The following is a 23,109-nucleotide window of genomic DNA, read 5'->3' as shown; positions in this document are numbered from 1 at the left end:
CCCCCTAGTCCTAGCACTACCTGAGATCCTGAGAATGGGATGGGTGGGAGATGGTAGCTGCAGCAGGGTGAGAGGTAGGGCTTTTCCTTTGGTTGCAAACTAATGCAGGCACTTGGCATTGCAAAGGCAAGATGCACTTTCCAGGCATTGCTCTTTCACCAGCCCACAGCAATTCAGTTCAGGGGTAGGATTTTTAGAGGAGCCTGTTGAGTGAGGGGTAGGGTGAAGAGGCTTTCACACATCATGCATTTCTCCTAGGCAAGATGTAGGACTTGAGGGGCCCTGGAGATTGCAAACTGCCCCTACCTGAGGCTCCAGAGAAGGTCTAGGTAATGTATGCTGTTATTCAGAACATGTTTGGTGAAGGGGGCTGCTTTTCCTCCTCCTCAGCATCCCAGCACTGGAGCCACACACCCTGCCATACAGCAGTCCCCTGCCCCTAGGCTGCGTTTTGGGACACTATTTCAGAGCCTCAGGCTGCAGCTCAGCACCAGCCCTGGCACCGGTCCTAGCGGCAGTGCAGCAGGCAGAGCTAACCACGAGATGGCAGTCACTCTATCTGGAGCTCTAGAGACTGGCTTGCCTGAGCTCCGAAAATGCTCTCCTCTGGGAAATGGACTACAATTGGGACATTTAACCCTAGGCAAAACACTAGCACCTGTCAGCATGCAAAGGGGAGTAAGTTCTGTTGGCAGGGATACTCTAATAAATGCCTTACCAGATCTTCCCAGGCAAGATCATGGAACAGGTCATCCTGAGTGCAATCACACAGCACTTAGAGGATGGCCAAGGGATCAGGCCCAGCCAGCATGGATTTAGGAAGGGGAGGACCTGCCTGATCAACCTGATCTCCTTCTATGAGCAGGTGACTGCCTGGTGGATGTGGGGCAGGCTGTGGATGTAGTCTACCTGGACTCCAGCAAGGCCTTTGACACCATCCCCCACAGCAAACTCCTGGCCAAGCTGTCAGCCCCTGCCTTGGACAGCAGCACTCTGAGCTGGGTTAGGAACTGGCTGGAGGCTGAGCCCAGAGAGTGGTGGTGAATGGTGCCACAGCCAGCTGGCAGCCAGGCACTATTCTATTCTACTCTATTCTATTCTATTCTATTCTATTCTATTCTATTCTATTCTATTCTATTCTATTCTATTCTATTCTATTCTATCCTGTCTATCTATTCTGTCCTATCCTATCATGTCCTATCCTATCCTGTCCTATCCTATCTCCATCCTTGTCTTTATAATCTCCCTTGAAAAATGAAGCTGTCCTGGACCTAAAGGTTTGGGGATAACTGCAGTCTGATTTTTGCTTTCCAATGCCCCACTGTTCAGCTCTGGTTTGTTTGCTGGAGTTGAGGTTTTGCTTGCATGATATGGTAATGGGAGCCTGTAATAAAGCTCTCATCAGGTGCTGAAGGGGTTAAACCCATGGCTGATAGTACAAACCTCCAAGATCTGGAATGTTTTTGGCTGTTGCTTTCCTCCAGCTTTCCCTCCCTCCCTCTCCCTCTCTTAGAGAAAGCAGCTGTCTCTGGGATTCACTCCCAAATGAAGCTGGCTCTGTAAGCACTTCCATTATTGATTTTCATTGCACAATTAATCATAATTTTCAATGCTTCAGAAAAGCTCAAACATTCAGATGAATGAAAACAAAGCATCAGCAGTTAGGCTAACTAGGAGGAAGGGGGGGAAAAAAACCCCACCATGAGGGCAATCAATCCACATGCTTCAGGGTACAGTCTGATCACCAGATGGACTCTGAAGGAAATATCCCCCGACAGTGTAGTAAAGCATAATTAGGTGAATGATGAGGATTTTACACCTTCTTGTAAATCATCTAGCCCACCTAGAAGTCATCATTCCTGGCCTCAGAAAGTGGGGAGCAAGCAGCATGGCTGGCTGCTCTGCTTTTGCACAGATAATCACCAAGGTTGGAAGAGACCTCAGAGATCATCAGCCTGTCACCACAGACCTCATGACCGAACCATGGCACCAAGTGCCACATCCAATCCCTTCTTGAACACCTGCAGGGATGGTGACTCCACCACCTCCCTGGGCAGCACATTCCAATGGTGAATGACTCTCTCAGTGAAGAACTTTCTCCTCACCTCCAGCCTAAACTGTGTCCAGTTCTGGGCCCCTCAGTTTAGGAAGGACATCGAGACGCTTGAATGTGTCCAGAGAAGGGCAACGAGGGTGGGGAGAGGCCTTGAGCACAACCCTGTGAGGAGAGGCTGAGGGAGCTGGGGTTGCTTAGCCTGGAGAAGAGGAGGCTCAGGGGCGACCTTCTTGCTCTCTACAACTACCTGAAAGGTGGCTGTGGCCAGGAAGGGGTTGATCTCTTCTCTCTAGCAACCAGCACCAGAACAAGAGGACACAGTCTCAAGCTGTGCCAGGGGAGGTTTAGGCTGGAGGTGAGGAGAAAGTTCTTCATAGAAAGAGAGATTGTCCATTGGAATGTGCTGCCCAGGGAGATGGTGGAGTCACCATCCCTGGAGGTGTTCAAGAGGGGATTGGATGTGGCACTTGGTGCCATGGTCTAGTCATGAGGTCTGTGGTGACAGGTTGGACTGGATGATCTTTGAGGTCTCTTCCAACCTTGGTGATACCATGAGACTGTTCCACGGGCTGCAAAAACTGTTTCCAGAACGAAATGACAGGGGTTGGTGACATTGGCCATGTGTGGGAATGATCACAGTGTCCTGTGGAGATTAATTGGTTGATGAATAAAGATGAGGAGCTGAGGTGCACCGGGAGAAATCATTCATCAACTCTATGCCCTGGCCGACGGGAAGATGATGCGGCCTTAACGGCCGGATGGGTTTGAAAGGGAGACTTGTAAACTGAGTTTTAATTCTGTTCTGCCACATTCATAATCCAGAGCTGTTAAACTAATTGCAGCTTTGTGTGGCTCATGAGCAGCGGCGCTCGGCTGCATCGCACAGCAAGCCGCAAAGGGCTCAGAGCTGCTTCAGATTTCAGCCATCCTTCGCCTCGCGCGGGGAGGATGCTGGAAGGTTCCCTTTGTCCCATCAGGCTCAAAAGAGAGAGGGGGGGGGGGAAAAAGAAAGGGCACCTGCCTGTAAATATGGGTGTTTTTTTCCAGGAGAATAGTTTTCCATTTGAATCTGAATGGGCAGCACAGACTCACATGGCTTTTGTGTGCTGCCTCAGGCACGTCGCCCCGCTGGCGCGACCACCCGTCCCTGGAGGGACTCGTTGCTGATTAACTGGAAACAAGAGGCTTCTGGAAGATCAAAATAATAGCACAAAATGCTGATCCCAGCCAGGGGAAAGGATCTGAGGGATGTGGCTTCTGATAACAGCTGACCTCTCCTTTTCCTGCCCCTTCTGTGTGCTTGTTAACGGGCTTGCTGCTACAAACAGACGGTGTGAGGTTAGCATGGGCTCTGGCACATGCTGAAACACAGACTGAGATCTGAGAATATCCATGCAGGAGGGGGCTTGTCATTTAAAATCTTGCTGATGAATACTGTGCAGGCCCTGGGATCAAAGGGGAAAGCCACATACAGGGCCTGTTTGGGCTTAGAGGAAGCCTCACGACACCTGGCTGCTGAAAGCCAAGGGTACGGCTGCTGAATGTCGCTGGAAATTACTCAGTGGCACTGAATCAACTGCTCAAGACCATCCAGCTACAGCACTGCAGGCAGCTGCTCCTTTGCCTTGTTTTATCTGAGGATTTTCTGGGATCTCCTTCACTAGCAAGAGCAGCTGCAGGAGCCCAGCACAATGGCCAGGCACAGTCCAGCATCTCAGTGCATGCTGGTTCAGGCACCTTGAGCAGTATTAGCTACCCTAATTTAGCTGGCATGTGGATGCCTGGACTTTTCTGCTGCACCTTTTTGGGCACTGGCATCTTAAACCACCAGAGAGTTGTGCTAGAGCCTGATCTGAGTGAGATACACCACCTGTGCAGTGTCCAGGGGGCAAAGGTATCAACTACTTGAAGGGAGTCTGTAGGCAGGTGGGGATTGGTCTCTTCTCCCAGGCAACCAGCACCAGAACAAGAGGACACAGTCTCAATCTGTGCCAGGGGAGGTTTAGGCTGGATGTGAGGAAGAAATTCTTCCCAGAAAGAGAGATTGGCCATTGGAATGTGCTGCCCAGGGAGGTGGTGGAGTCACCATCACTGGAGGTGTTTAAGAAGGGACTGGATGTGCCATGGTTTAGTTGATTAGATGGTGTTGGGTGATAGGTTGGATGTGATGATCTCAAAGGTCTTTTCTCACCTGGTTAATTCTATTCTATTCTATTCTATTCTATTCTATTCTATTCTATTCTATTCTATTCTATTCTATTCTATTCTATTCTATTCTATTCTAAAGAGGAGAGGGAGGGAAAAGACAGCAGATTCAGCCAAAAGAGTAGAAATATCTCCTTAAAATTGCCTGACAAGTGTGATTATGCTTCAAAATGAAAAACAGTTATGGTGCCAGGAGGCTTTATATACTGCCACTCCTAATTCCCAAGTGTAGTTTTCACAAAGAAATCAAGATCATAGAATCAATAAGGTTGGAAAACACCTCAGAGATCATCAAGGCCAACCTAGCACCCAACACCTCAGGACTAACTAAGCCATGGCTTCAAGTGCCACCTCCAATCCCCTCCTGAACACCTCCAGGGATGGTGACTCCACCACCTCCCTGGGCAGCACATTCCAATGGCCAAGCTCTCTTTCTGGGAAGAAATTCTTCCTGACATCCAGCCTAAACCTCCCCTGGCACAAGGAATCATTCATCCAGATACAGCAAATCCTTTGAACTCAGTCAGATTTTTTGACCAAGCAGCTCTTCAACAGTGGATGCTGATTCATCAGCATCAAAAAAGGTTACTGAAAAGGTTCAGTTTTGATGAGTTTGCCAATTAGAGGAAAAAAAAACACCAACCCAAACCCATTTGTTCAAGAAGGGAAGCTTTCAAATGGGTGAATTTTCCCTCTGCAACAGTTCTTTAAATTCAATCTCATTTCCTCCAGGCCATAATAAAGAAAAGCATAGAAATGTGAGTTAATTTTCAATTGAGCAGAAATCAAACAAGGCTTGAGATTACCAAAAGGAAATGCTTTGATTAACTCAGCTGTTTTTCAGCTGCCCTTCACAGTGGTTTTTAAGACTGCATTTTTCTTCCCAGTTTATCTGGGACATACTGAGCCACCAGTGTGCCAAGGTGGCCAAGAAGGCCAAGGGCATCCTGGCCTGCATCAGGAACAGTGTGCCCAGCAGGAGCAGGGAAGTCATTGTTCCCCTGGACTCAGCACTGGTTAGGCCACAGCTTGAGTCCTGTGTCCAGTTCTGGGCCCCTCAGTTTAGGAAAGATGTTGAGTTGCTGGAAGGTGTCCAGAGAAGGGCAAGAAAGCTGGGGAGGGGTTTGGAGCACAGCCCTGTGAGGAGAGGCTGAGGGAGCTGGGGTTGCTTAGCCTGGAGAAGAGGAGGCTCAGGGGAGACCTTCTTGCTCTCTACAACTCCGTGAAGGGAGGTTGCAGCCAGGGCACATTTAGGCTGGATGTGAGGAAGAAGTTCTTCCCAGAGAGAGAGATTGGCCACTGGAATGTGCTGCCCAGGGAGGTGGTGGAGTCACCATCACTGGAGGTGTTTAGGAAGAGACTGGATGGGGCACTTGATGCCATGGTTTAGTTGTTTAGATGGTATTGGGTGATAGGCTGGACTCGATGATCTGGAAGGTCTTTTCCAACCTGGTCCTATTCTATTCTATTCTATCCTATCCTATCCTATCCTATCCTATCCTATCCTATCCTATCCTATCCTATCCTATCCTATCCTATCCTATTCTATTCTATTCTATTCTATTCTATTCCATTCCATTCCATTCCATTCCATTCCATTCCATTCCATCCTATCAAATTCTCTCTTTTGTATTGTGTTCTCTGTTGGCAGCCTCCTTTTGCCTACATGAGTGAAGAGCATCTGAACCACTGGTTTAAAAATCAACCCATGCAGCAGAGTCCTGCCCACTGCCCTTGATGGAAACAGCTTCTCTCCTGTGCCTGAGCTTCCTCTTTGTTTGCACAACATCTAAAAAAGATAAAATAGGAAGTACAAAATCTAGACTAGGTATCAGTGGTTTAGCTTCCCATAAGCGATTTGGTGTCCAGTTTGTGCTCAACTGCGGCGTGAGCACTTTCAGAGTTGGTGGATTTCATAGCACCATTAATGCCAAGGTACTCGCTGGGAAGTGGGATTCACAGCTGCTGACTTCAGTCATTTAAAACATAGCTGTCTGGCTTCTTAGGGCAGGGCTTCACTTCTGAATAAAAAAGAGGCAGGACTGAAATTGAGCTCTGAAGCCCTGGATTCCTGCCCACCTGGAGCAGTAGCCCTGATCTGGATCACTCCAGGGAGAAAGGGACCTGGGGGTACTGGTTGACAGCTGGCTGAACATGAGCCAGCAGTGTGCCCAGGTGGCCAAGAAGGCCAATGCCATCCTGGCCTGCATCAGGAATAGTGTGGCCAGCAGGAGCAGGGAAGTCATTCTGCCCCTGGACTCAGCACTGGTGAGGCCACACCTTGAGTATTGTGTCCAGTATTGGGCAGCTCAACACAAGAAAGATGTGGAAGTGCTGGAGTGAGTGCAGAGGAGCCTCCCCTGGCACAGCTTGACACTGTGTCCTCTTGTTCTGTTGGTGGTTGCCTGGGAGAAGAGACCAGTCCCCACCTAGCCACAACCTCCCTTCAGGGAGATGTAGACAGCAAGAAGGTTTCCCCTGAGCCTCCTCTTCTCCAGGCTAAGCAACCCCAGCTCCCTCAGCCTCCCCCACAGGGCTGTGCTCCAGACTCCTCCCCAGCTTTGTTGCCCTTCCACAACCTCTCTTCAGGCAGTTGTAGACAGCAAGAAGGTCTCCCCTGAGCCTCCTCTTCTCCAGGCTAAGCAACCCCAGCTCCCTCAGCCTCCCCCACAGGGCTGTGCTCCAAACCCCTCCCCAGCTTTGTTGCCCTTCTCTGGACACGTTCTATTAAAGGATCACCAAACCTTTGTGCTTGGTGTTCTTTCTTGTGTCTGTGGCTCATACCCACAAGGAAATGACACAAAAGCTTTGATGACAAAGTGACTTGCCAATATGAAAATGCCCCAAGTGTACTTTATCCTTTTGCAGGCAGATGACATCAAGGTGAGGAGGGAGCTCTCTCATGTTGATTTAGCCACTGGGAGCTCGGGGTTGAGGTGAGAGACAGCATTAAAATTTAACCACTCTTTCAATAAGATTTTTTGAAATCAATAATGTGGGTCCTGAACCTTTGGCTTTCCAAGTGCACTCTGTGAAGATGAAGCTTTACCTGCTCTTTTTCACCCTGTTTATCTGGATTCAGGAGAAGCATGTCTTCACTCTTCCAAGGTAAAGAGCTGCTGGTGCTCCTGGGCTTTTCAGTGTGTGAGTGGGACAGGGAAAATCCGGTTGGACTGGATGACCTTAAAGATCTTTCCCAGCTGAAAGGATTCCCTTTATCATGTCAGCAACACAGGACTGCATGCAAAGAGACAAAAGAGAGAGAGAGACAAAGTACAGAGGCAGTAACTCCAACCTGCATAAGAAAACATTTGGCAGAGGTTGACATTTACGTACTGCTGTGGTAATTGGATATGTGGTTCAATTTAACGTGTAGACGGGGGAAGGAATGAAAATGATTCCCAGCCTTCTTTGCATCCATAAATCCTGTGGTTTTAATCATATTAAACCTCTTCCTTTTGGGTCTAAGTGCAAATCAATTCTGTTCGTTCAGTGCTTCCGAGTGCCGATGAAGGGCGTTCAGAAACTTAATGGGGGAAAATAATTGGCTCCGTTTGCCTTAAAACAAGAACTCGAATGAATTACTTCTTGGGGGGGAGACAGAGAAACCATTTCAGAGAGTGCTAACAATCTGTTTTCCTTCTAAAGGAAGGTTGGTTGTTTTTTTTCCCCCCAATCATAAATCATTTTTGCATAACCATTTGGTATTTGTAGACTGTTTCAGAAGCAGCTTTTATTGTTACCTATCGATAAGCTTCAGGAATGCCCTCCAACCAAATGCTGCCTCGAAGCAGCAGGACATATGTCACACATGCAGACAGGCTAAGTGCTTTTATTTTCCACGTGTACAGCTGGTTTGAAAACCTGAAATGTTGTAATAGGTAGGAAGAAAAAAGGATAAGGCCCTCATGTGATGGTGTTGAACAAGCTGAACAGCTTACGGGAATCCCGATTGAAACACAGCCTGCTGCCAGGACTCAGACACCTACACAAATAACAGTGAGTTATGAGGAGAGGCGGAGGGGGCTGGGGTTGTTTAGCCTGGAGATGGGGAGGCTCAGGGGAGACCTTATATCCCTTATAGAAGGGAGGTTGTAGCCAGGTGGGGCTTGGTCTCTTCTCCCAGGCAACCAGCACCAGAACAAGAGGACACAGTCTCAAGCTGCACCAGGGGAGGTTTAGGCTGGGGGTGAGGAGAAAGTTCTTTCCAGAAAGAGTGATTGGTCATTGGAATGTGCTGCCCAGGGAGGTGGTGGAGTCACCATCCCTGGAGGTGTTCAAGAGGGGATTGGACGTGGCACTTGGTGCCATGGTTTAGTTAGTCCTGAGGTATCACAGTATCACAGTATAACTAAGGTTGGAAGAGACCTCGAAGATCATCCAGTCCAACCTGTCACCACAGACCTCATGACTAAACCATGGCACCAAGTGCCACGTCCAATCCCCTCTTGAACACCTCCAGGGATGGTGACTCCACCACTTCCCTGGGCAGCACATTCCAATGGCTAACAACTCTCTCTGGGAAGAACTTTCTCCTCACCTCGAGTCTAAACCTCTCCTGGTGCAGCTTGAGACTGTGTCCTCTTGTTCTGCTGCTGGTTGCCTGGGAGAAGAGACCAACCCCTTCCTGGCCACAACCACCTTTCAGGTAGTTGTAGAGGGCAATGAGGTGTTGGGTGACAGGTTGGACTTGCTAATCTCTGAGGTCTTTTCCAACCTTATTGATTCTACAATTCTATAATTTCCTAAGTTACTGGACAAAGAGCAGGAGAACAGTGGCACAGACCACCTGAAACCATATGTGGCAGAGGGACAGAAAAGTGATCAGAAAAAATTGTACTGGAGTAGGAATTATGATGATTGGAGCCACTGCACATCACCAGAACATCCTGTTTGGGTTTTTGCCAGACTGAGAGGGCTCATGTCTCAGCTGAGTAGTGACTGAGACTGAGAAATTCTGGAGCAACAGGAGAGCTGTCCTCCTGGTCTAGGCTATTTCTGCAGTGGTGCTGCTGCACTCTGGATTATCTGGGGCTGGTTTCTGTTGTCCCAGTGCTAGCTCACAGGGGCAGTCTCAGAGTCCAGCAGCAGATACTGCCACAAAGCTATGAACCACCTCTTTCCTTGTGGTTTCAGCAGAGGCTGGAATGGGGTTCAGCATCTTCACTCTTGCATTTCTGAGTTCCTGACAGCCAAGCCAGGGAAGATTAGAATACAGTAGAGTAGAGTAGAGTGGAGTAGAGTAGAGTAGAATAGAATGGAATGGAATGGAACGGAATAGAATAGAATGGAATGCAATGGAATGGAATGGAATGGAATAGAATAGAATAGAATAGAATAGAATAGAATAGAATAGAATAGAATAGAATAGAATAGAATAGAATAGACCATGTTGGAAGAGACCTTCAAGATCATTGAGTCCAACCTATCATCCAACACCAACTAATCAACTAAACCATGGCACCAAGCACCCCATCAAGTCTCCTCCTGAACACCTCCAGTGATGGTGACTCCACCACCTCCCCAGGCAGTCCATTCCAATGGGCAATCACTCTCTCTGTGTAGAACTTCCTCCTAACCTCCAGCCTAAACCTCCCCTGGTGCAGCTTGAGACTGTGTCCTCTTGTTCTGATACTGGTTGCCTGGGAGAAGAGACCAACCTCTGCCTGTCTACAACCTCCCTTAAAGTAGTTGTAGAGAGCAAGAAGGTCTCCCCTGAGCCTCCTCTTCTCCAGGCTAAGCAACCCCAGCTCCCTCAGATGAGAAAGATGAGAGAGGCTGAGCCTCCTTCTCTACTTCTGTGTGATCTAGATTAGTTCCAAGTCCCTGTTCTTTCCCTACATGTCTTTGTTTTCCAGGGATGAAGTTCTGTGGGCTCTCCCACAAACAGACAAACAGGTTGAAGCCCTTCAGGACTTACTGAACACCACTGAGGTAAATGGATCCCTCTGTATCTCTAGCCCAAATTTTTCACTGAAGGGCTCTAGTACTGTTTCACCACCACCCCACACCTGCCCCCTCCAGTCCCAGTTTCATTCATTTTTCCTAATACAGCAAGCCAGAAAATGCTGGGGTTTCAACACTCTGCTCCCTTCTGATTTAGATGATAATGCTACAGTAGTGGATTAGATCCAAGTGCAGATTGCTGCAGCTCATTTTATGTATTAAGACATTTTTCAAACTGGCAAAGCAGCAACACACAGTAAGTAGAAACATATTTCCTAGGAAACCTCAGTGTTTTAGACCAATGCAGTCATGTCCTGCACAGCTTTGAAGATCTTTGAAGATACTGGTCGATGGTAGGCTGAACATGAGCCTGCAGTGTGCCCAGGCAGCTAAGAGGGCCAATGGCATCCTGGCCTGCATCAGGAACAGTGTGGCCAGCAGGAGCAGGGAGGTCATTGTGCCCCTGTACACTGCATTGGTTAGGCTCCACCTTGGGTCCTGTGTTCAGTTCTGGGCCCCTCAGTTCAGGAAAGATGCTGAGTTGCTGGAAGGTGTCCAGAGAAGGGCAACGAAGTTGGTGAGGGATTTGGAGCACAGCCCTGTGAGGAGAGGCTGAGGGAGCTGGGGTTGCTTAGCCTGGAGAAGAGGAGACTCAGGGGAGACCTTATTGCTCTCCACAACTACCTGAAAGGAAGTTGTAGACAGGCAGAGGTTGGCTTGGTGCCATGGTCTAGTCATGAGGTCTGTGGAGACAGGTTGGACTCGATGATCCTCGAGGTCTCTTCCAACCTTAGTGATACTGTGATACTGTGATGTCCAGAGAAGGGCAACAAAGCTGGGGAGAGGTCTGGAGCACAGCCCTGTGAGGAGAGGCTGAGGGAGCTGGGGTTGCTTAGCCTGGGGAAGAGGAGGCTCAGGGGAGACCTTATGGCTACACAGGGAACGTTGCACTGTTTGTTTTGAGTGGTATCTTAAGGTGAAAAGAGATGCTTGGATTATTTTCAGTGTATCTATTCAATGTTGGTAAGAATGTGTTTTTCTTTCTGCACTAAAAGGGAATAAAATGATTTTTGGAAACTTTGCAGGTCATTCTCTGGCAGCCTGTAGTGGTTGAAAACATCCAGAAGGACAGAGAAGTGCATTTCTATGTCAGGGCATCCAGCACAAACAGCATAAAAGCTCAGCTAAGGAAATTGGCCATTCAGTACAGGTATGTGTTTTTCTCCTTTGTTATCATGACTGCTTCTGTAAAGTTGTCATGTATTTAACAGGAGGCTGTGCTCTGGATTTGGTTTGGCTGAGCTGGAGTTCATTCTCCCCAGAACATCTCTTGTAGTGCTGTGTTTTGCAGTGGTTCCAGCGGAGTGTTGATAACTCAGCAGTGTTTTGGCTACTGCTGAGCCAAGCGCCCAGGCTCTGCTTTTCCAAGTTCTTCCCCACAACAGTAGGCTGAAGGCTAGGCAAGACCTTGGGAGGGCACATGGCTGGGCCAGCTGAGCCAAAGTGACAGAAGGGGTATTCCATATTGTATGACATCAGCTCAGATGTAAAAGCTGATGGAAAGAAGGAAGTGTGGGCAGCATTTGTTGATGGTGTCTGTCCTCTGGAGCAACTGCTGTGCGTGTTGGAGCCCTGCTTTCCAGGAAGGGACTGAACATCATCTGCTGATGGGAAGCAGAGAATAATATCTTCAATTTAAGAAGGATATCAATATAGCTTCAATTTAAGAAGGACATTGAGACACTTGAATGTGTCCAGAGAAGGGCAAAAAGGCTGAGGAGAGGTCTGGAGCACAGCCCTGTGAGGAGAGGCTGAGGGAGCTGGGGTTGCTTAGCCTGGAGAAGAGGAGGCTCAGGGGAGACCTTTTTGCTCTCTACAACTCCCTGAAGGGAGGTTGTAGCCAGGTGGGGGTTGGTCTCTTCTTCCAGGCAACCACCAACAGATCAAGAAGACACAGTCTCATGCTGTGCCAGGGGAGGTTTAGGCTGGATGTTAGGAAGAAATTCCTCCTAGAAAGAGAGATTGGCCATTGGAATGTGCTGCCCAGGGAGGTGGTGGAGTCCCTGTCCCTGGAGGTGTTCAAAGGAGGATTGGATGTGGCACTTGAAGCCATGGTTTAGTTAGTCCTGAGGTGTTGGGTGATAGGTTGGACTTGATGATCTCTGAGGCCTTTCCAACCTTATTGATTCCATGATGTATTTGTTTAGTCTTGATTCTGTGTGTGGCCTTTGCTTTTGCATCCTATTAAATTGCTTCTATACTGACTCGGGGGCCTTTGGTTATAGTTTCCCTCTGCCTGGTCCATCTAAGAAGGGGAGTGATAGAGCAGCTTTGGTGGGCATCTGGCCCCCAGCCAGGACCAAATCCCCACATGCTCTTTCTTTGTTCTTCAGAGTCTCACTGGGAGACGTTCAAGCACTGATTGAAAAGCAGACTGTCAATGACACAGTCAACCCACGGAGATCTTCATCATATTATGAAAACTACCACTCCATGAAAGAGGTAAGATATTTTTGTTGCAATCTTCTGAAGAGTCAAGGGGTAAAAATTTGACTCAGGGTTGAGAATGGCAGCCAGCACCAGAACAAGAGGACACAGTCTCAAGCTGTGCCAGGGGAAGTTTGGGCTGGAGGTGAGGAGAAAGTTCTTCCCAGAAAGAGAGATTGGCCATTGGAATGTGCTGCCCAGGGAGGTGGTGGAGTCACTGTCCCTGGAGGTGTTCAAAAAAGGCTTGAATGTGGCACTTGGGGTCATGGTTTAGGTGTCAGGAGGTGTTAGATATTAGGTAATAGGTTGGACTTGACGATCTCTGAGGTCTTTTCCAACCTGGTTGATGATTCTGTGATTCTCTGAAAACAGGAGGGAGAAGATCTATTTATTTTCTAACTTTATCCTTGCAGATCTATTATTGGATGGAAGAAATAGTGAAAGTGCATTCTGACCTTCTCCAGAAAATTTATATTGGATCATCATATGAAAAAAGACCACTTTATGTTCTGAAGGTATGGCTGTGACTTACTGCAAACACTTTCCAAGGACCAATGCAAGCAAGCAAAGGGGGTTGCCAGGACACTTTCTTAAATGTATGCTTATATGTGTGTATTTATGTGGTTTACACACTTCCTAAGTCCTCCTAGCAAGGTCCATTTCCTTTGCAAAGGCATTTGACCACATCAGGTTCCTTGTTGGGCCACAAAGAAGTTATCACGTGTAGGCCATCATCCAAAGGCATGAAATGCTGATGTGGTGACTATGAAACCAGCCTTGTTTGTTACCCTAAAGAACTGGTGACCTGTCAGATCCTGGGCTGCAGCAAGAGAAGTGTGGCCAGCAGGGCAAGGGAGGTGATTCTCCCCTTCTTCTCAGCTCTGGGGAGACCCCACCTGGAGTACTGCCTCCAGTTCTGGAGCTCCTATTCCAAGAGGGATCTGGAGGTGGTGGAAGGTGTCCAGAGAAAGGCCACGAGGATGAGCAGAGGGCTGGAGCACCTCTCCTATGAGGACAGACTGAAGGAGTTGGGGCTGTTCAGTCTGGAGAAGAGAAGGCTCTGAGGTGACCTAATTGTGGCTTTCCAGTATCTGAAGGGGGCCTCCAAGAAGGCTGGGGAGGGACTGCTCAGGATCTCAGGTAGTGCTAGGACTAGGGGGAATGGAATGAAGCTGGAGGTGGGGAGATTGAGGCTGGAGGTGAGGAGGACGTTCTTCCCCATGAGAGTGGTGAAGCCCTGGAATGGGTTGTCCAGGGAGGTGGTTGGGGCCCCATCCCTGGAGGTGTTTAAGCCCAGGCTGGATGAGGCTGTGGCCAGGCTGATCTAGTGTGGGGTGTCCCTGCCCATGGCAGGGGGGTTGGAACTAGATGATCCTTGTGGTCCCTTCCAACCCTGACTGATACTATACTATACTATACCTCAGGTCTTGCTGTAGTCATGACACCATGACTATGTTAGAAGCTTGCTGCAAGCAGCCTCACTATGGCTGACTTTATGTGGACGTTATGGACAGCAATATCCCAGCCCAGGATCAGTCTAAGCACTCCCTACAAGACAAATGCTTCTTCTTCCATCTTAGTTACCCTTTTTCACTTTCACTGTTATGTGTTATACTTTACAACAGTGACATTTTAATGTAATTTCTCTTTTGTCAGCTCTCTAAAAGCCAGGGATATCCCAAAAGTGCCATATGGATCGACTGTGGCATCCATGCCAGAGAATGGATTTCTCCTGCTTTTTGCCTGTGGTTCATAGGCCATGTGAGTAGATAATCACATCTGATTGCCATTTTCAAAGCAAAGCAAAAAAATCTTGGTGCCATTTACCTTCTCTGCTCAGCTGCACTCTAAGTTCCATAAAGTCTTAATCCATTTGCTTCCAAAACACCAACACATGAGAACTGTGTCTAAGCTGCATACGTAGCAGTGAGTGTGTGTGCATGTATGTGTGTGGAGGAGTGTGTGGTGAGAGAGAGAGAGACACAAAGTCCTGTGGATTTAATACAAAAAAGCCCAAAGTATGAAAGAAACTTCAAAGCATGTGCAGCAGAGAAGTCTAGTTATGAATGGTCACTGATGGGGAAGGCATGCCAGCTACTAGGGTTATGTTTCTACTGCCACGTGGACCCGAGGGATGATGGCTTATGCCCATATTACTCCAGGTGGCACTGCCTGGAGTATAGAATCATAGGATCATAGAATCAATAAGGCTGGAAAAGACCTCAAAGATCATCAAGTCCAACCTAGCACCCAACACCTCATGACTACTAAAACTTCTTCACAGAGAGAGTTGTTAGCCATTGGAATGTGCTGCCCAGGGAGGTGGTGGAGTCACCGTCCCTGGAGGTGTTCAAGAGGGGATTGGACGTGGCACTTGGTGCAATGGTCTACTAGTCATGAGGTCTTAGGTGACAGGTTGGACTTGATGATTTTAAGGTCTTTTCCAACCTTGTTGATTCTATGATTCTATGGCTTCAAGTGCCACATCCAATCCCTTTTTGAACAGCTCCAGGGACGGTGACTCCACCACCTCCCTGGGCAGCACATTCCAATGGCCAATCTCTCTTTCTGGGAAGAATTTTCTCCTCACCTCAAGACTACACAGACAAAGTTCAAACTTTCCTATTTATAGGCTTCAACTCTATCTTATGGCCATTTGTTAACATTAAAGGACTGCAATATATTGGATAGGCTGTATCTGTTTGGTTCTTGACCTCTCCCTGGCACTCCTAAGCAGAGAGCTACTTTGGTATTTAGCATTTCTGTGATGTGATATGCCTCTACCAGAAGGCTAACTGCTCCCACAGTTGCACAGTTATTTTGCATATGCCACCAGGTGCCTTTCTAGGAAGGCAAGAAAAGCAGCATGTCAAATGTGTTTGTGGTAGTTCTAGGCTAGGCCTGTAAAATTTAGCTGCAGATTTGGAGCAGAAAAGTAGAAGAATATAAATATATCACTCTTGGGTGTAAAAAGGGAAAGAAAAGATTATTCTAAACAAATTCATTGGATAAATGGCTGGGATAAGAGAAGCTGCATCATAACAATTCTTCACATTTCCCTTCCCTTCCCTTCCCTTCCCTTCCCTTCCCTTCCCTTCCCTTCCCTTCCCTTCCCTTCCCTTCCCTTCCCTTCCCTTCCCTTCCCTTCCCTTCCCTTCCCTTCCCTTCCCTTCCCTTCCCTTCCCTTCCCTTCCCTTCCCTCTTCCCTTCCCTCTTCCCTTCCCTTCCCTTCCCTTCCCTTCCCTTCCCTTCCCTTCCCTTCCCTTCCCTTCCCTTCCCTTCCCTTCCCTTCCCTTCCCTTCCCTTCCCTTCCCTTCCCTTCCCTTCCCTTCCCTTCCCTTCCCTTCCCTTCCCTTCCCTTCCCTTCCCTTCCCTTCCCTTCCCTTCCCTTCCCTTCCCTTCCCTTCCCTTCCCCTCCCTCTCCTCTCCTCTCCTCTCCTCTCCTCTCCTCTCCTCTCCTCTCCGAACCTCTCCTCTCCGAACCTCTCCTCTCCTCTCCGAACCTCTCCTCTCCTCTCCGAACCTCTCCTCTCCGAACCTCTCCTCTCCTCTCCTCTCCTCTCCTCTCCTCTCCGAACCTCTCCTCTCCGAACCTCTCCTCTCCGAACCTCTCCTCTCCTCTCCTCTCCTCTCCTCTCCTCTCCTCTCCTCTCCTCTCCTCTCCTCTCCTCTCCTCTCCGAACCTCTCCTCTCCGAACCTCTCCTCTCTTCTCCTCTCCGAACCTCTCCTCTCCTCTCCTCTCCTCTCCGAACCTCTCCTCTCCTCTCCGAACCTCTCCTCTCCTCTCCTCTCCTCTCCTCTCCGAACCTCTCCTCTCCTCTCCTCTCCTCTCCTCTCCTCTCCGAACCTCTCCTCTCCTCTCCGAACCTCTCCTCTCCGAACCTCTCCTCTCCTCTCCGAACCTCTCCTCTCCGAACCTCTCCTCTCCTCTCCTCTCCGAACCTCTCCTCTCCGAACCTCTCCTCTCCTCTCCGAACCTCTCCTCTCCTCTCCTCTCCTCTCCTCTCCTCTCCTCTCCTCTCCTCTCCTCTCCTCTCCTCTCCTCTCCTCTCCTCTCCTCTCCTCTCCTCTCCTCTCCTCTCCTCTCCTCTCCTCTCCTCTCCTCTCCTCTCCTCTCCTCTCCTCTCCTCTCCGAACCTCTCCTCTCCTCTCCTCTCCTCTCCTCTCCTCTCCTCTCCTCTCCTCTCCTCTCCTCTCCTCTCCTCTCCTCTCCTCTCCTCTCCTCTCCTCTCTTTGTTTTGCTTAGCCCAGGAGATAATGTGCTGCTTCTGGCTGGCCTTGAGAGAATAGAATAGAATAGAATAGAATAGAATAGAATAGAATAGAACAGCATAGCATAGCATAGCATAGCATAGCATAGCACAGAATAGCATAGCATAGCATAGCATAGCATAGCATAGAATAGAATAGAATAGAATAGAATAGAATAGAATAGAATAGAATAGAATAGAATAGAATAGAATAGGACTGGACCAGGTTGGAAAATACTAACACTGCTTTCCCTCAACTCCTTTCTCTCTCTTGGTACAGGGGTGTCTGGGAGGTTTGGGGGAAGGAGGGGCAGTGGAGCAGCTTCCCTGGTCTTTTTTTTTCACCAGGGGGGTTTTTGTGTTGTTTGCTAATTGTAAATGTCTCTATGATGTTGTAAATCCTGTCTGTTTTGTACACATTTGTTGCATTCCGTTGTAGAGTGCAGTTTCTGCTTGTAAATACAGCTTCCATTTGCATCTGAGTTAGTCTGGCTAAAAAGTTAATGCTGGGGGGGGGGGAAACTTCAAGCCACCACTGTGTTTAATAACTTTCCCCTGTGCTTCACAGGCAATCCATGTGCGTGAGAGAGATCGGGCCATGACTGCGCTTCTGGAGCGCTTTGACTTCTACGTCATGCCTGTGATAAATGTGGACGGCTACGAGTACACGTGGAGCCACCCCTCTGTAGGTAGAGCTCTTTTTGGACAGGCTGAGCAATGCATGGGAACTGTCAGAGTGCATGCTTAGGGCATCACAGTCTCAAACACCTCCAGGGACGGTGACTCCACCACCTCCCTGGGCAGCACATTCCAATGGCCAATCTCTCTTTCTGGGAAGAACTTTCTCCTCAGCTCCAGCCTAAACTCCCGCTGGCACAGCTTGAGACTCTGTCCTCTTGCTCTGGTGCTGGTTGCCTGGGAGAAGAGACCAACCCCCACCTGGCTTCAGATAGTTGGAGAGAAACGTCTCCCCTGAGCCTCCTCTTCTCCAGGCTAAGCAACCCCAGCTCCCTCAGCCTCTCCTCACAGGGCTGTGCTCCAAACCCCTCCCCAGCTTTGTTACCATTCTCTGGACACCTTCCAGCAACTCAACATCCTTCCTAAACTGAGGGGCCCAGAACTGGACACAGGACTCAAGGTGTGCTCTAAGCAGTGCTGAGTACAGGGGCTCCTTGCTTCTGCTGGCCACACTATTTCTGATCCAGGCCAGGATGCCATTGGCCTTCTTGGCCAGCTGGGCACATTACAGGCTCATGTTCAACTGGCTGTCAACCAGTACCCCCCAGTCCCTCTCTGCCTGGCTGCTCTCCAGCCACTCTGACCCCAGCCTGTAGCACTGCCTGGGGTTGTTGTGGCCAAAGTGCAGCACCTGGCACTTAGACTTGTTAAATGACACCATGTTGGACTCTGCCCATCTGTCCAGCCCACCAAGGTCCCTCTGCAGAGCTCTCCTACCCTCTAACAGATCAATACCTGCCCCAAGCTTGGTGTCATCTGCAAATCTGCTGATGACTGACTCAATCCCCTCATCCAGATCATCAATAAAGATATTGAACAGGATGGGGCCCAGCACTGATCCCTGGGGGACACCACTGGTGCCTGGCTGCCAGCTGGCTGTGGCACCATTCACCACCACTCTGGGCTCAGCCTTCAGCCAATTCCTAACCCAGCTCAGAGTGCTGCTGTCCAAGGCAGCAGCTGACAGCTTGGCCAGGAGTTTGCTGTGGGGGACAGTGTCAAAGGCCTTGCTGGAGTCCAGGTAGACTACCTCCACAGCCTGCCCCACACCCACCAGGCAGTCACCTGCTCATAGAAGGAGATCAGGTTGGTCAGGACCTGCCCTTCCTAAATCCATGCTGGCTGGGCCTGATCCCTTGGCCATCCTCTAAGTGCTGTGTGATTGCACTCAAGATGCCCTGTTCCATGATCTTGCCCTGCACTGAGGTCAGGCTGACAGGCCTGGAATTCCCTGGCTCATCCAACCAGCCCTTCTTGTGGATGGGCATCATGTTGGCAGCTTCCAGACCCCTGGGACGTCTCCTGTGAGGCAGGACTGCTGAAAAATGATGGAGAGTGGCTTTGCAGCTCATCTGCCAGCGCTCTCAGCACCCTAGGATGGATCCTATGTGGTCCCATGGTCTTGTGGGGATCCAAGTGGCTCAGCAGGTCCCTAACTACTTCTGTCTCTTTCCACAGAACCGGCTGTGGAGAAAGAGCCGCTCGTCCCACGGGAACAGCAACTGTGTCGGCACTGACATGAACAGGAATTTTGATGCACACTGGTGTGGTAGGACATCATTCTCACCCTATTGTACCCCTGCCTATAACATTCTTTATCTTGAAAAGGTTTTCATTTCCCATTTCATAAATTTGATATGAAGACAAATGCAGCTGAGTATTTGTTACGGAATGGAATGGAATGGAATGGAATGGAATGGAATGGAATGGAATGGAATAGATAGAATAGAATAGAATAGAATAGAATAGAATAGAATAGAATAGAATAGAACTGAACTGAACTGAACTGAACTGAACTGAATTGAATTGAATTGAATTGAATTGAATTGACCAGGTTGGAAAAGACCTTCGAGATCATCAAGTCCAACCTATCACCCAACACCATCTAATCAACTCAACCATGGCACCAAGTGCCCCATCCAGTCTCTTCCTAAAAACCTCCAGTGGTGGTGACTCCACCACCTCCCTGGGCAGCACATTCCAATGGCCAATCATTCGTTCTGTGAAGAATTTCTTCCTTACATCCAGCCTAAACCTCCCCTGGCACAGCTTGAGACTGTGTCCTCTTGTTCCGGGCTAGTTGCCTGGGAGAAGAGACCAATCCCCACCTGGCTACAACCTCCCTTCAGGGAGCTGTAGACAGCAAGAAGGTCTCCCCTTAGCCTCCTCTTCTCCAGGCTAAGCAACCCCATCTCCCTCAGCCTCTCCTCACAGGGCTGTGCTCCAAACCCCTCCCCAGCTTTGTTGCCCTTCTCTGGACACCTTCCAGCAGCTCAACATCTTTCCTAAACTGAGGGCCCCAGAACTGGACACAGGACTCAGGGTATGACCTAACCAGTGCTGAGTCCAGGGGCAGAATGACCTCCCTGGAATGCATCCAGGCAGGTCTTTAATATCTCCAGAGAGGGAGATCTATGCACTTAATTAGAAACATAGTGTCATGTTTATCTGTTCTTCCTCTTCAGCTGCTCAGATAACAACATTATGAACAAGGTCTCCTCAGGGTTTTTAATGAAGGGCAGAATATACTAAATGCACTGATACTTGATGCTTTTCAACAATAAAAAGCAAAATGATTCCACTAAGAAAAATGCACTAATTTGGAACCCCTCTGTGAAACTACATTGACTGTAATTGAGACTTAAATTTTTCTCCACATTCTCTGTATTGCTCCCTTAGATGGCTATTCTCAGTATGACAAAGGAATTAGGAAAGCAAACAGAACTTTCATCCAAGGCTGCCAGCCAACATATTCTTCATTGTCTTTTCCTTTGGACTGTTGTTCAAACTCCTGGCCAAGCTGTCAGCCTGTGGCTTGGACAGCAGCACTCTGTGCTGGGTTAGGAACTGGCTGGAGGGCCAGTTTCTCACCTGGAGCCTAAGCTTCCCCTGGTGCAGCTTGAGACTGTGTCCTCTTGTTCTGGTGCTGGTTGCCTGGGAGAAGAGACCAAACCCCACCTGGCTACAACCTCCCTTCAGGTAGCTATAGATGGCAAGAAGGTCTACCCTGAGCCTCCTCTTCTCCAGCCTAAACAATCCCAGCTCCCTCAGCCTCTCCTCATAGGGCTGTGCTCCAAACCCCTCCCAGCTTTGTTGCCCTTCTCTGGACATGTTCCAGCACTGATTTCTACAATCAGGAGAGTTCTTTCCAGACCATGGTAGAGTCCACAATTTCTTGTGTACTCGCATCACACTCTGCTCTTCCACTAGGGGAAGAGAAATACAGAAGGGAAGAAGTTGAAGAGTAACACCATATGCTTTCTTGTTACAGGGGAAGGAGCATCTTCCAATGAATGTCACCAGACATATTGTGGACCCTACCCAGAATCTGAGCCTGAAGTGAAAGCAGTGGCTCGATTTATCAGAGACCACAAAGACATCATTAAAGCCTACATAACCATGCACTCTTACTCCCAGATGGTGTTGTTTCCATATTCTTACACTATGGACAAAAGCAAAGACCATGATGAGCTGGTAAGTCTTCCCACCTCCTGAGCTTTCACTTTTGCCTTGCTTAGGCTTGTAATGAGAGAGTCACAGAGCAGTCTAGTGCTCTGCAGATCAAGAATTAAGAAATGGGATTTGTCTTGATGCTCTTAAGAACTTGAAGTCTGGGCTTGTCTAGCAGTGTGTGGAATGGAATGGAATGGAATGGAATGGAATAGAATAGAATAGAACAGAATAGAACGGAATGGAATGGAATGGAATGGAATGGAATGGAATGGAATGGAATAGAATGGAATGGAATAGAATAGAATAGAATAGAATAGAATAGAATAGAATAGAATAGAATAGAATAGAATTAACCAGGTTAGAAAAGACCTTTGAGATCATCAAGTCCAACCTATCACCCAACACCATCTAATTAACTCAACCATGGCACCAAGCACCCCATCCAGTCTGTTCTTAAACACCTCCACTAATGGTGACTCCACCACCTCCCTGGGCAGCGCATTCCAATGGCCAATCTCTCTTTCTGTCATGAACACCTTCCTAATATCCTAACTGTGTAGCTCAGGAAGCAGAGAGAAGACATCAGAGCAGGTAGGGCAGGGATGGAAGCAGCAACATCACTACCATGTTGGGGGAAGAAAGCCCACTTTTGGTGTTTGCTAAGCTCTAAGTGCTGAGGTAATGAATTCATTGGCTTGCAGTAAGAAAGGAGCACAATCATGTAGAGGTGGCAAGAAAGTAGGCTTGCAGGCTTTGGGATTTGCATTACAGGAAGATGATCAGGTCATTTGATACAGGGGATCAGGTATCAGCTTTGTGGGAGAAGGGCTGTTCTTAATCTGACCTCCATCCTTTCCTTACTGATGATGATGATGCACCTACATGTGGGGGTTGGTCTCTTCTCTCAGGCAACCAGCACCAGAACAAGAGGACACAGTCTCAAGCTGTGCCAAGGGAGGTTCAGGCTGGATGTTAGGAAGAAGTTCTTCCCAGAAAGAGAGATTGGCCATTGGAATGTGCTGCCCAGGGAGGTGGTGGAGTCACCATCCCTGGAGGTGTTTAGGAAGAGACTGGATGGGGTGCTTGGTGCCATGGTTTAGTTGATTAGATGGTGTTGGGTGATAGGTTGGACTCGATGATCTCAAAGGTCTTTGCCAACCTGGTCTATTCTATTCTATTCTATTCTATTCTATTCTATTCTATTCTATTCTATTCTATTCTATTCTATTCTATTCCATTCCATTCCATTCCATTCTATTCCATTCCACTCTATTCTATTCCACTCTATTCTATTCTATTCTATTCCATTCTATTCCATTCCACTCTATTCTATTCTACTCTATTCTATTCTATTCTATTCTATTCTATTCTATTCTATTCTATTCTATTCTATTCTATTCCATTCCATTCCATTCCGTTCTATTCTGTTCTATTCTCTTCTCTTCTCTTGCATTCTATTCCACTCTATTCTATTCTGTTCTAAAGTTAATAATGTTAACAATGTTTTGTTTAATTTCAGGAAACTCTGGCAAAGAAAGCAGCTATAGCTATAAAGAGGACAACAAAGAAAATTTACAGACCTGGTGCTGGTGCACAAACAATTTGTAAGTATGACTTTCCTATAACAACAGCCATGACAACACAGCCTTGCCCCCATCAGAAGACAGCTTGTGAACAGAAAACTTAAGTTCTGGCTTCAGGTAATTTATCTGAGGGGTTTTTTTTCTTCCTCACACAGATTTAGCTCCTGGAGGTTCAGATGACTGGGCTTATGATTTGGGCATTAAATACTCTTTTACCATTGAGCTTCGGGACACAGGAACGTACGGATTTTTGCTTCCTCCTCAAGAAATTAAACCAACTTGCTTAGAAGCACTTTCTGCTGTCAAAGAGATAGCTCAGCACATTCTGCAAAATTTGTGATGTCAAGTAAAATTTACTCTAGCATGACTGCACTTAGTTCAAATAACAAT

At 48.2% G+C, this 23,109-nt stretch overlaps 1 protein-coding gene across 1 annotated transcript; it reads left to right on the top strand.

Moving 5' to 3' along the window:
• Window positions 1–7,298: 7,298 nt before the first annotated feature.
• On the top strand, window positions 7,299–23,107 carry CPB2 (carboxypeptidase B2). The gene is made up of 11 exons (XM_009907715.2): window positions 7,299–7,369; window positions 10,120–10,195; window positions 11,293–11,417; window positions 12,601–12,709; window positions 13,108–13,209; window positions 14,351–14,455; window positions 17,514–17,630; window positions 19,142–19,232; window positions 20,955–21,157; window positions 22,656–22,740; window positions 22,875–23,107. Exons 1-11 carry the CDS (start codon window positions 7,299–7,301, stop codon window positions 23,057–23,059), a joined length of 1,269 nt encoding a protein of 422 aa, XP_009906017.2. The 3' UTR covers window positions 23,060–23,107.
• Window positions 23,108–23,109: the final 2 nt, after the last annotated feature.

Source organism: Dryobates pubescens, chromosome 7, assembly GCF_014839835.1.
Source record: "Dryobates pubescens isolate bDryPub1 chromosome 7, bDryPub1.pri, whole genome shotgun sequence".
NCBI classification, from domain to species: domain Eukaryota; kingdom Metazoa; phylum Chordata; class Aves; order Piciformes; family Picidae; genus Dryobates; species Dryobates pubescens.
The sequence above is the reverse complement of the archived record's forward strand: the minus strand, read 5'-3'. Positions and strand labels throughout refer to the sequence as shown.

Bases quoted from the DNA above. Each gene is read 5' to 3' on its own strand.
- CPB2 (XM_009907715.2), top strand. From the start codon at position 7,299: ATGAAGCTTTACCTGCTCTTTTTCACCCTGTTTATCTGGATTCAGGAG. The intron at 7,370-10,119 runs GTAAAGAGCTGC...TTTGTTTTCCAG, and splicing joins CATGTCTTCACTCTTCCAAG to GGATGAAGTTCTGTGGGCTC. The intron at 17,631-19,141 runs GTAGGTAGAGCT...CTCTTTCCACAG, and splicing joins ACACGTGGAGCCACCCCTCT to AACCGGCTGTGGAGAAAGAG.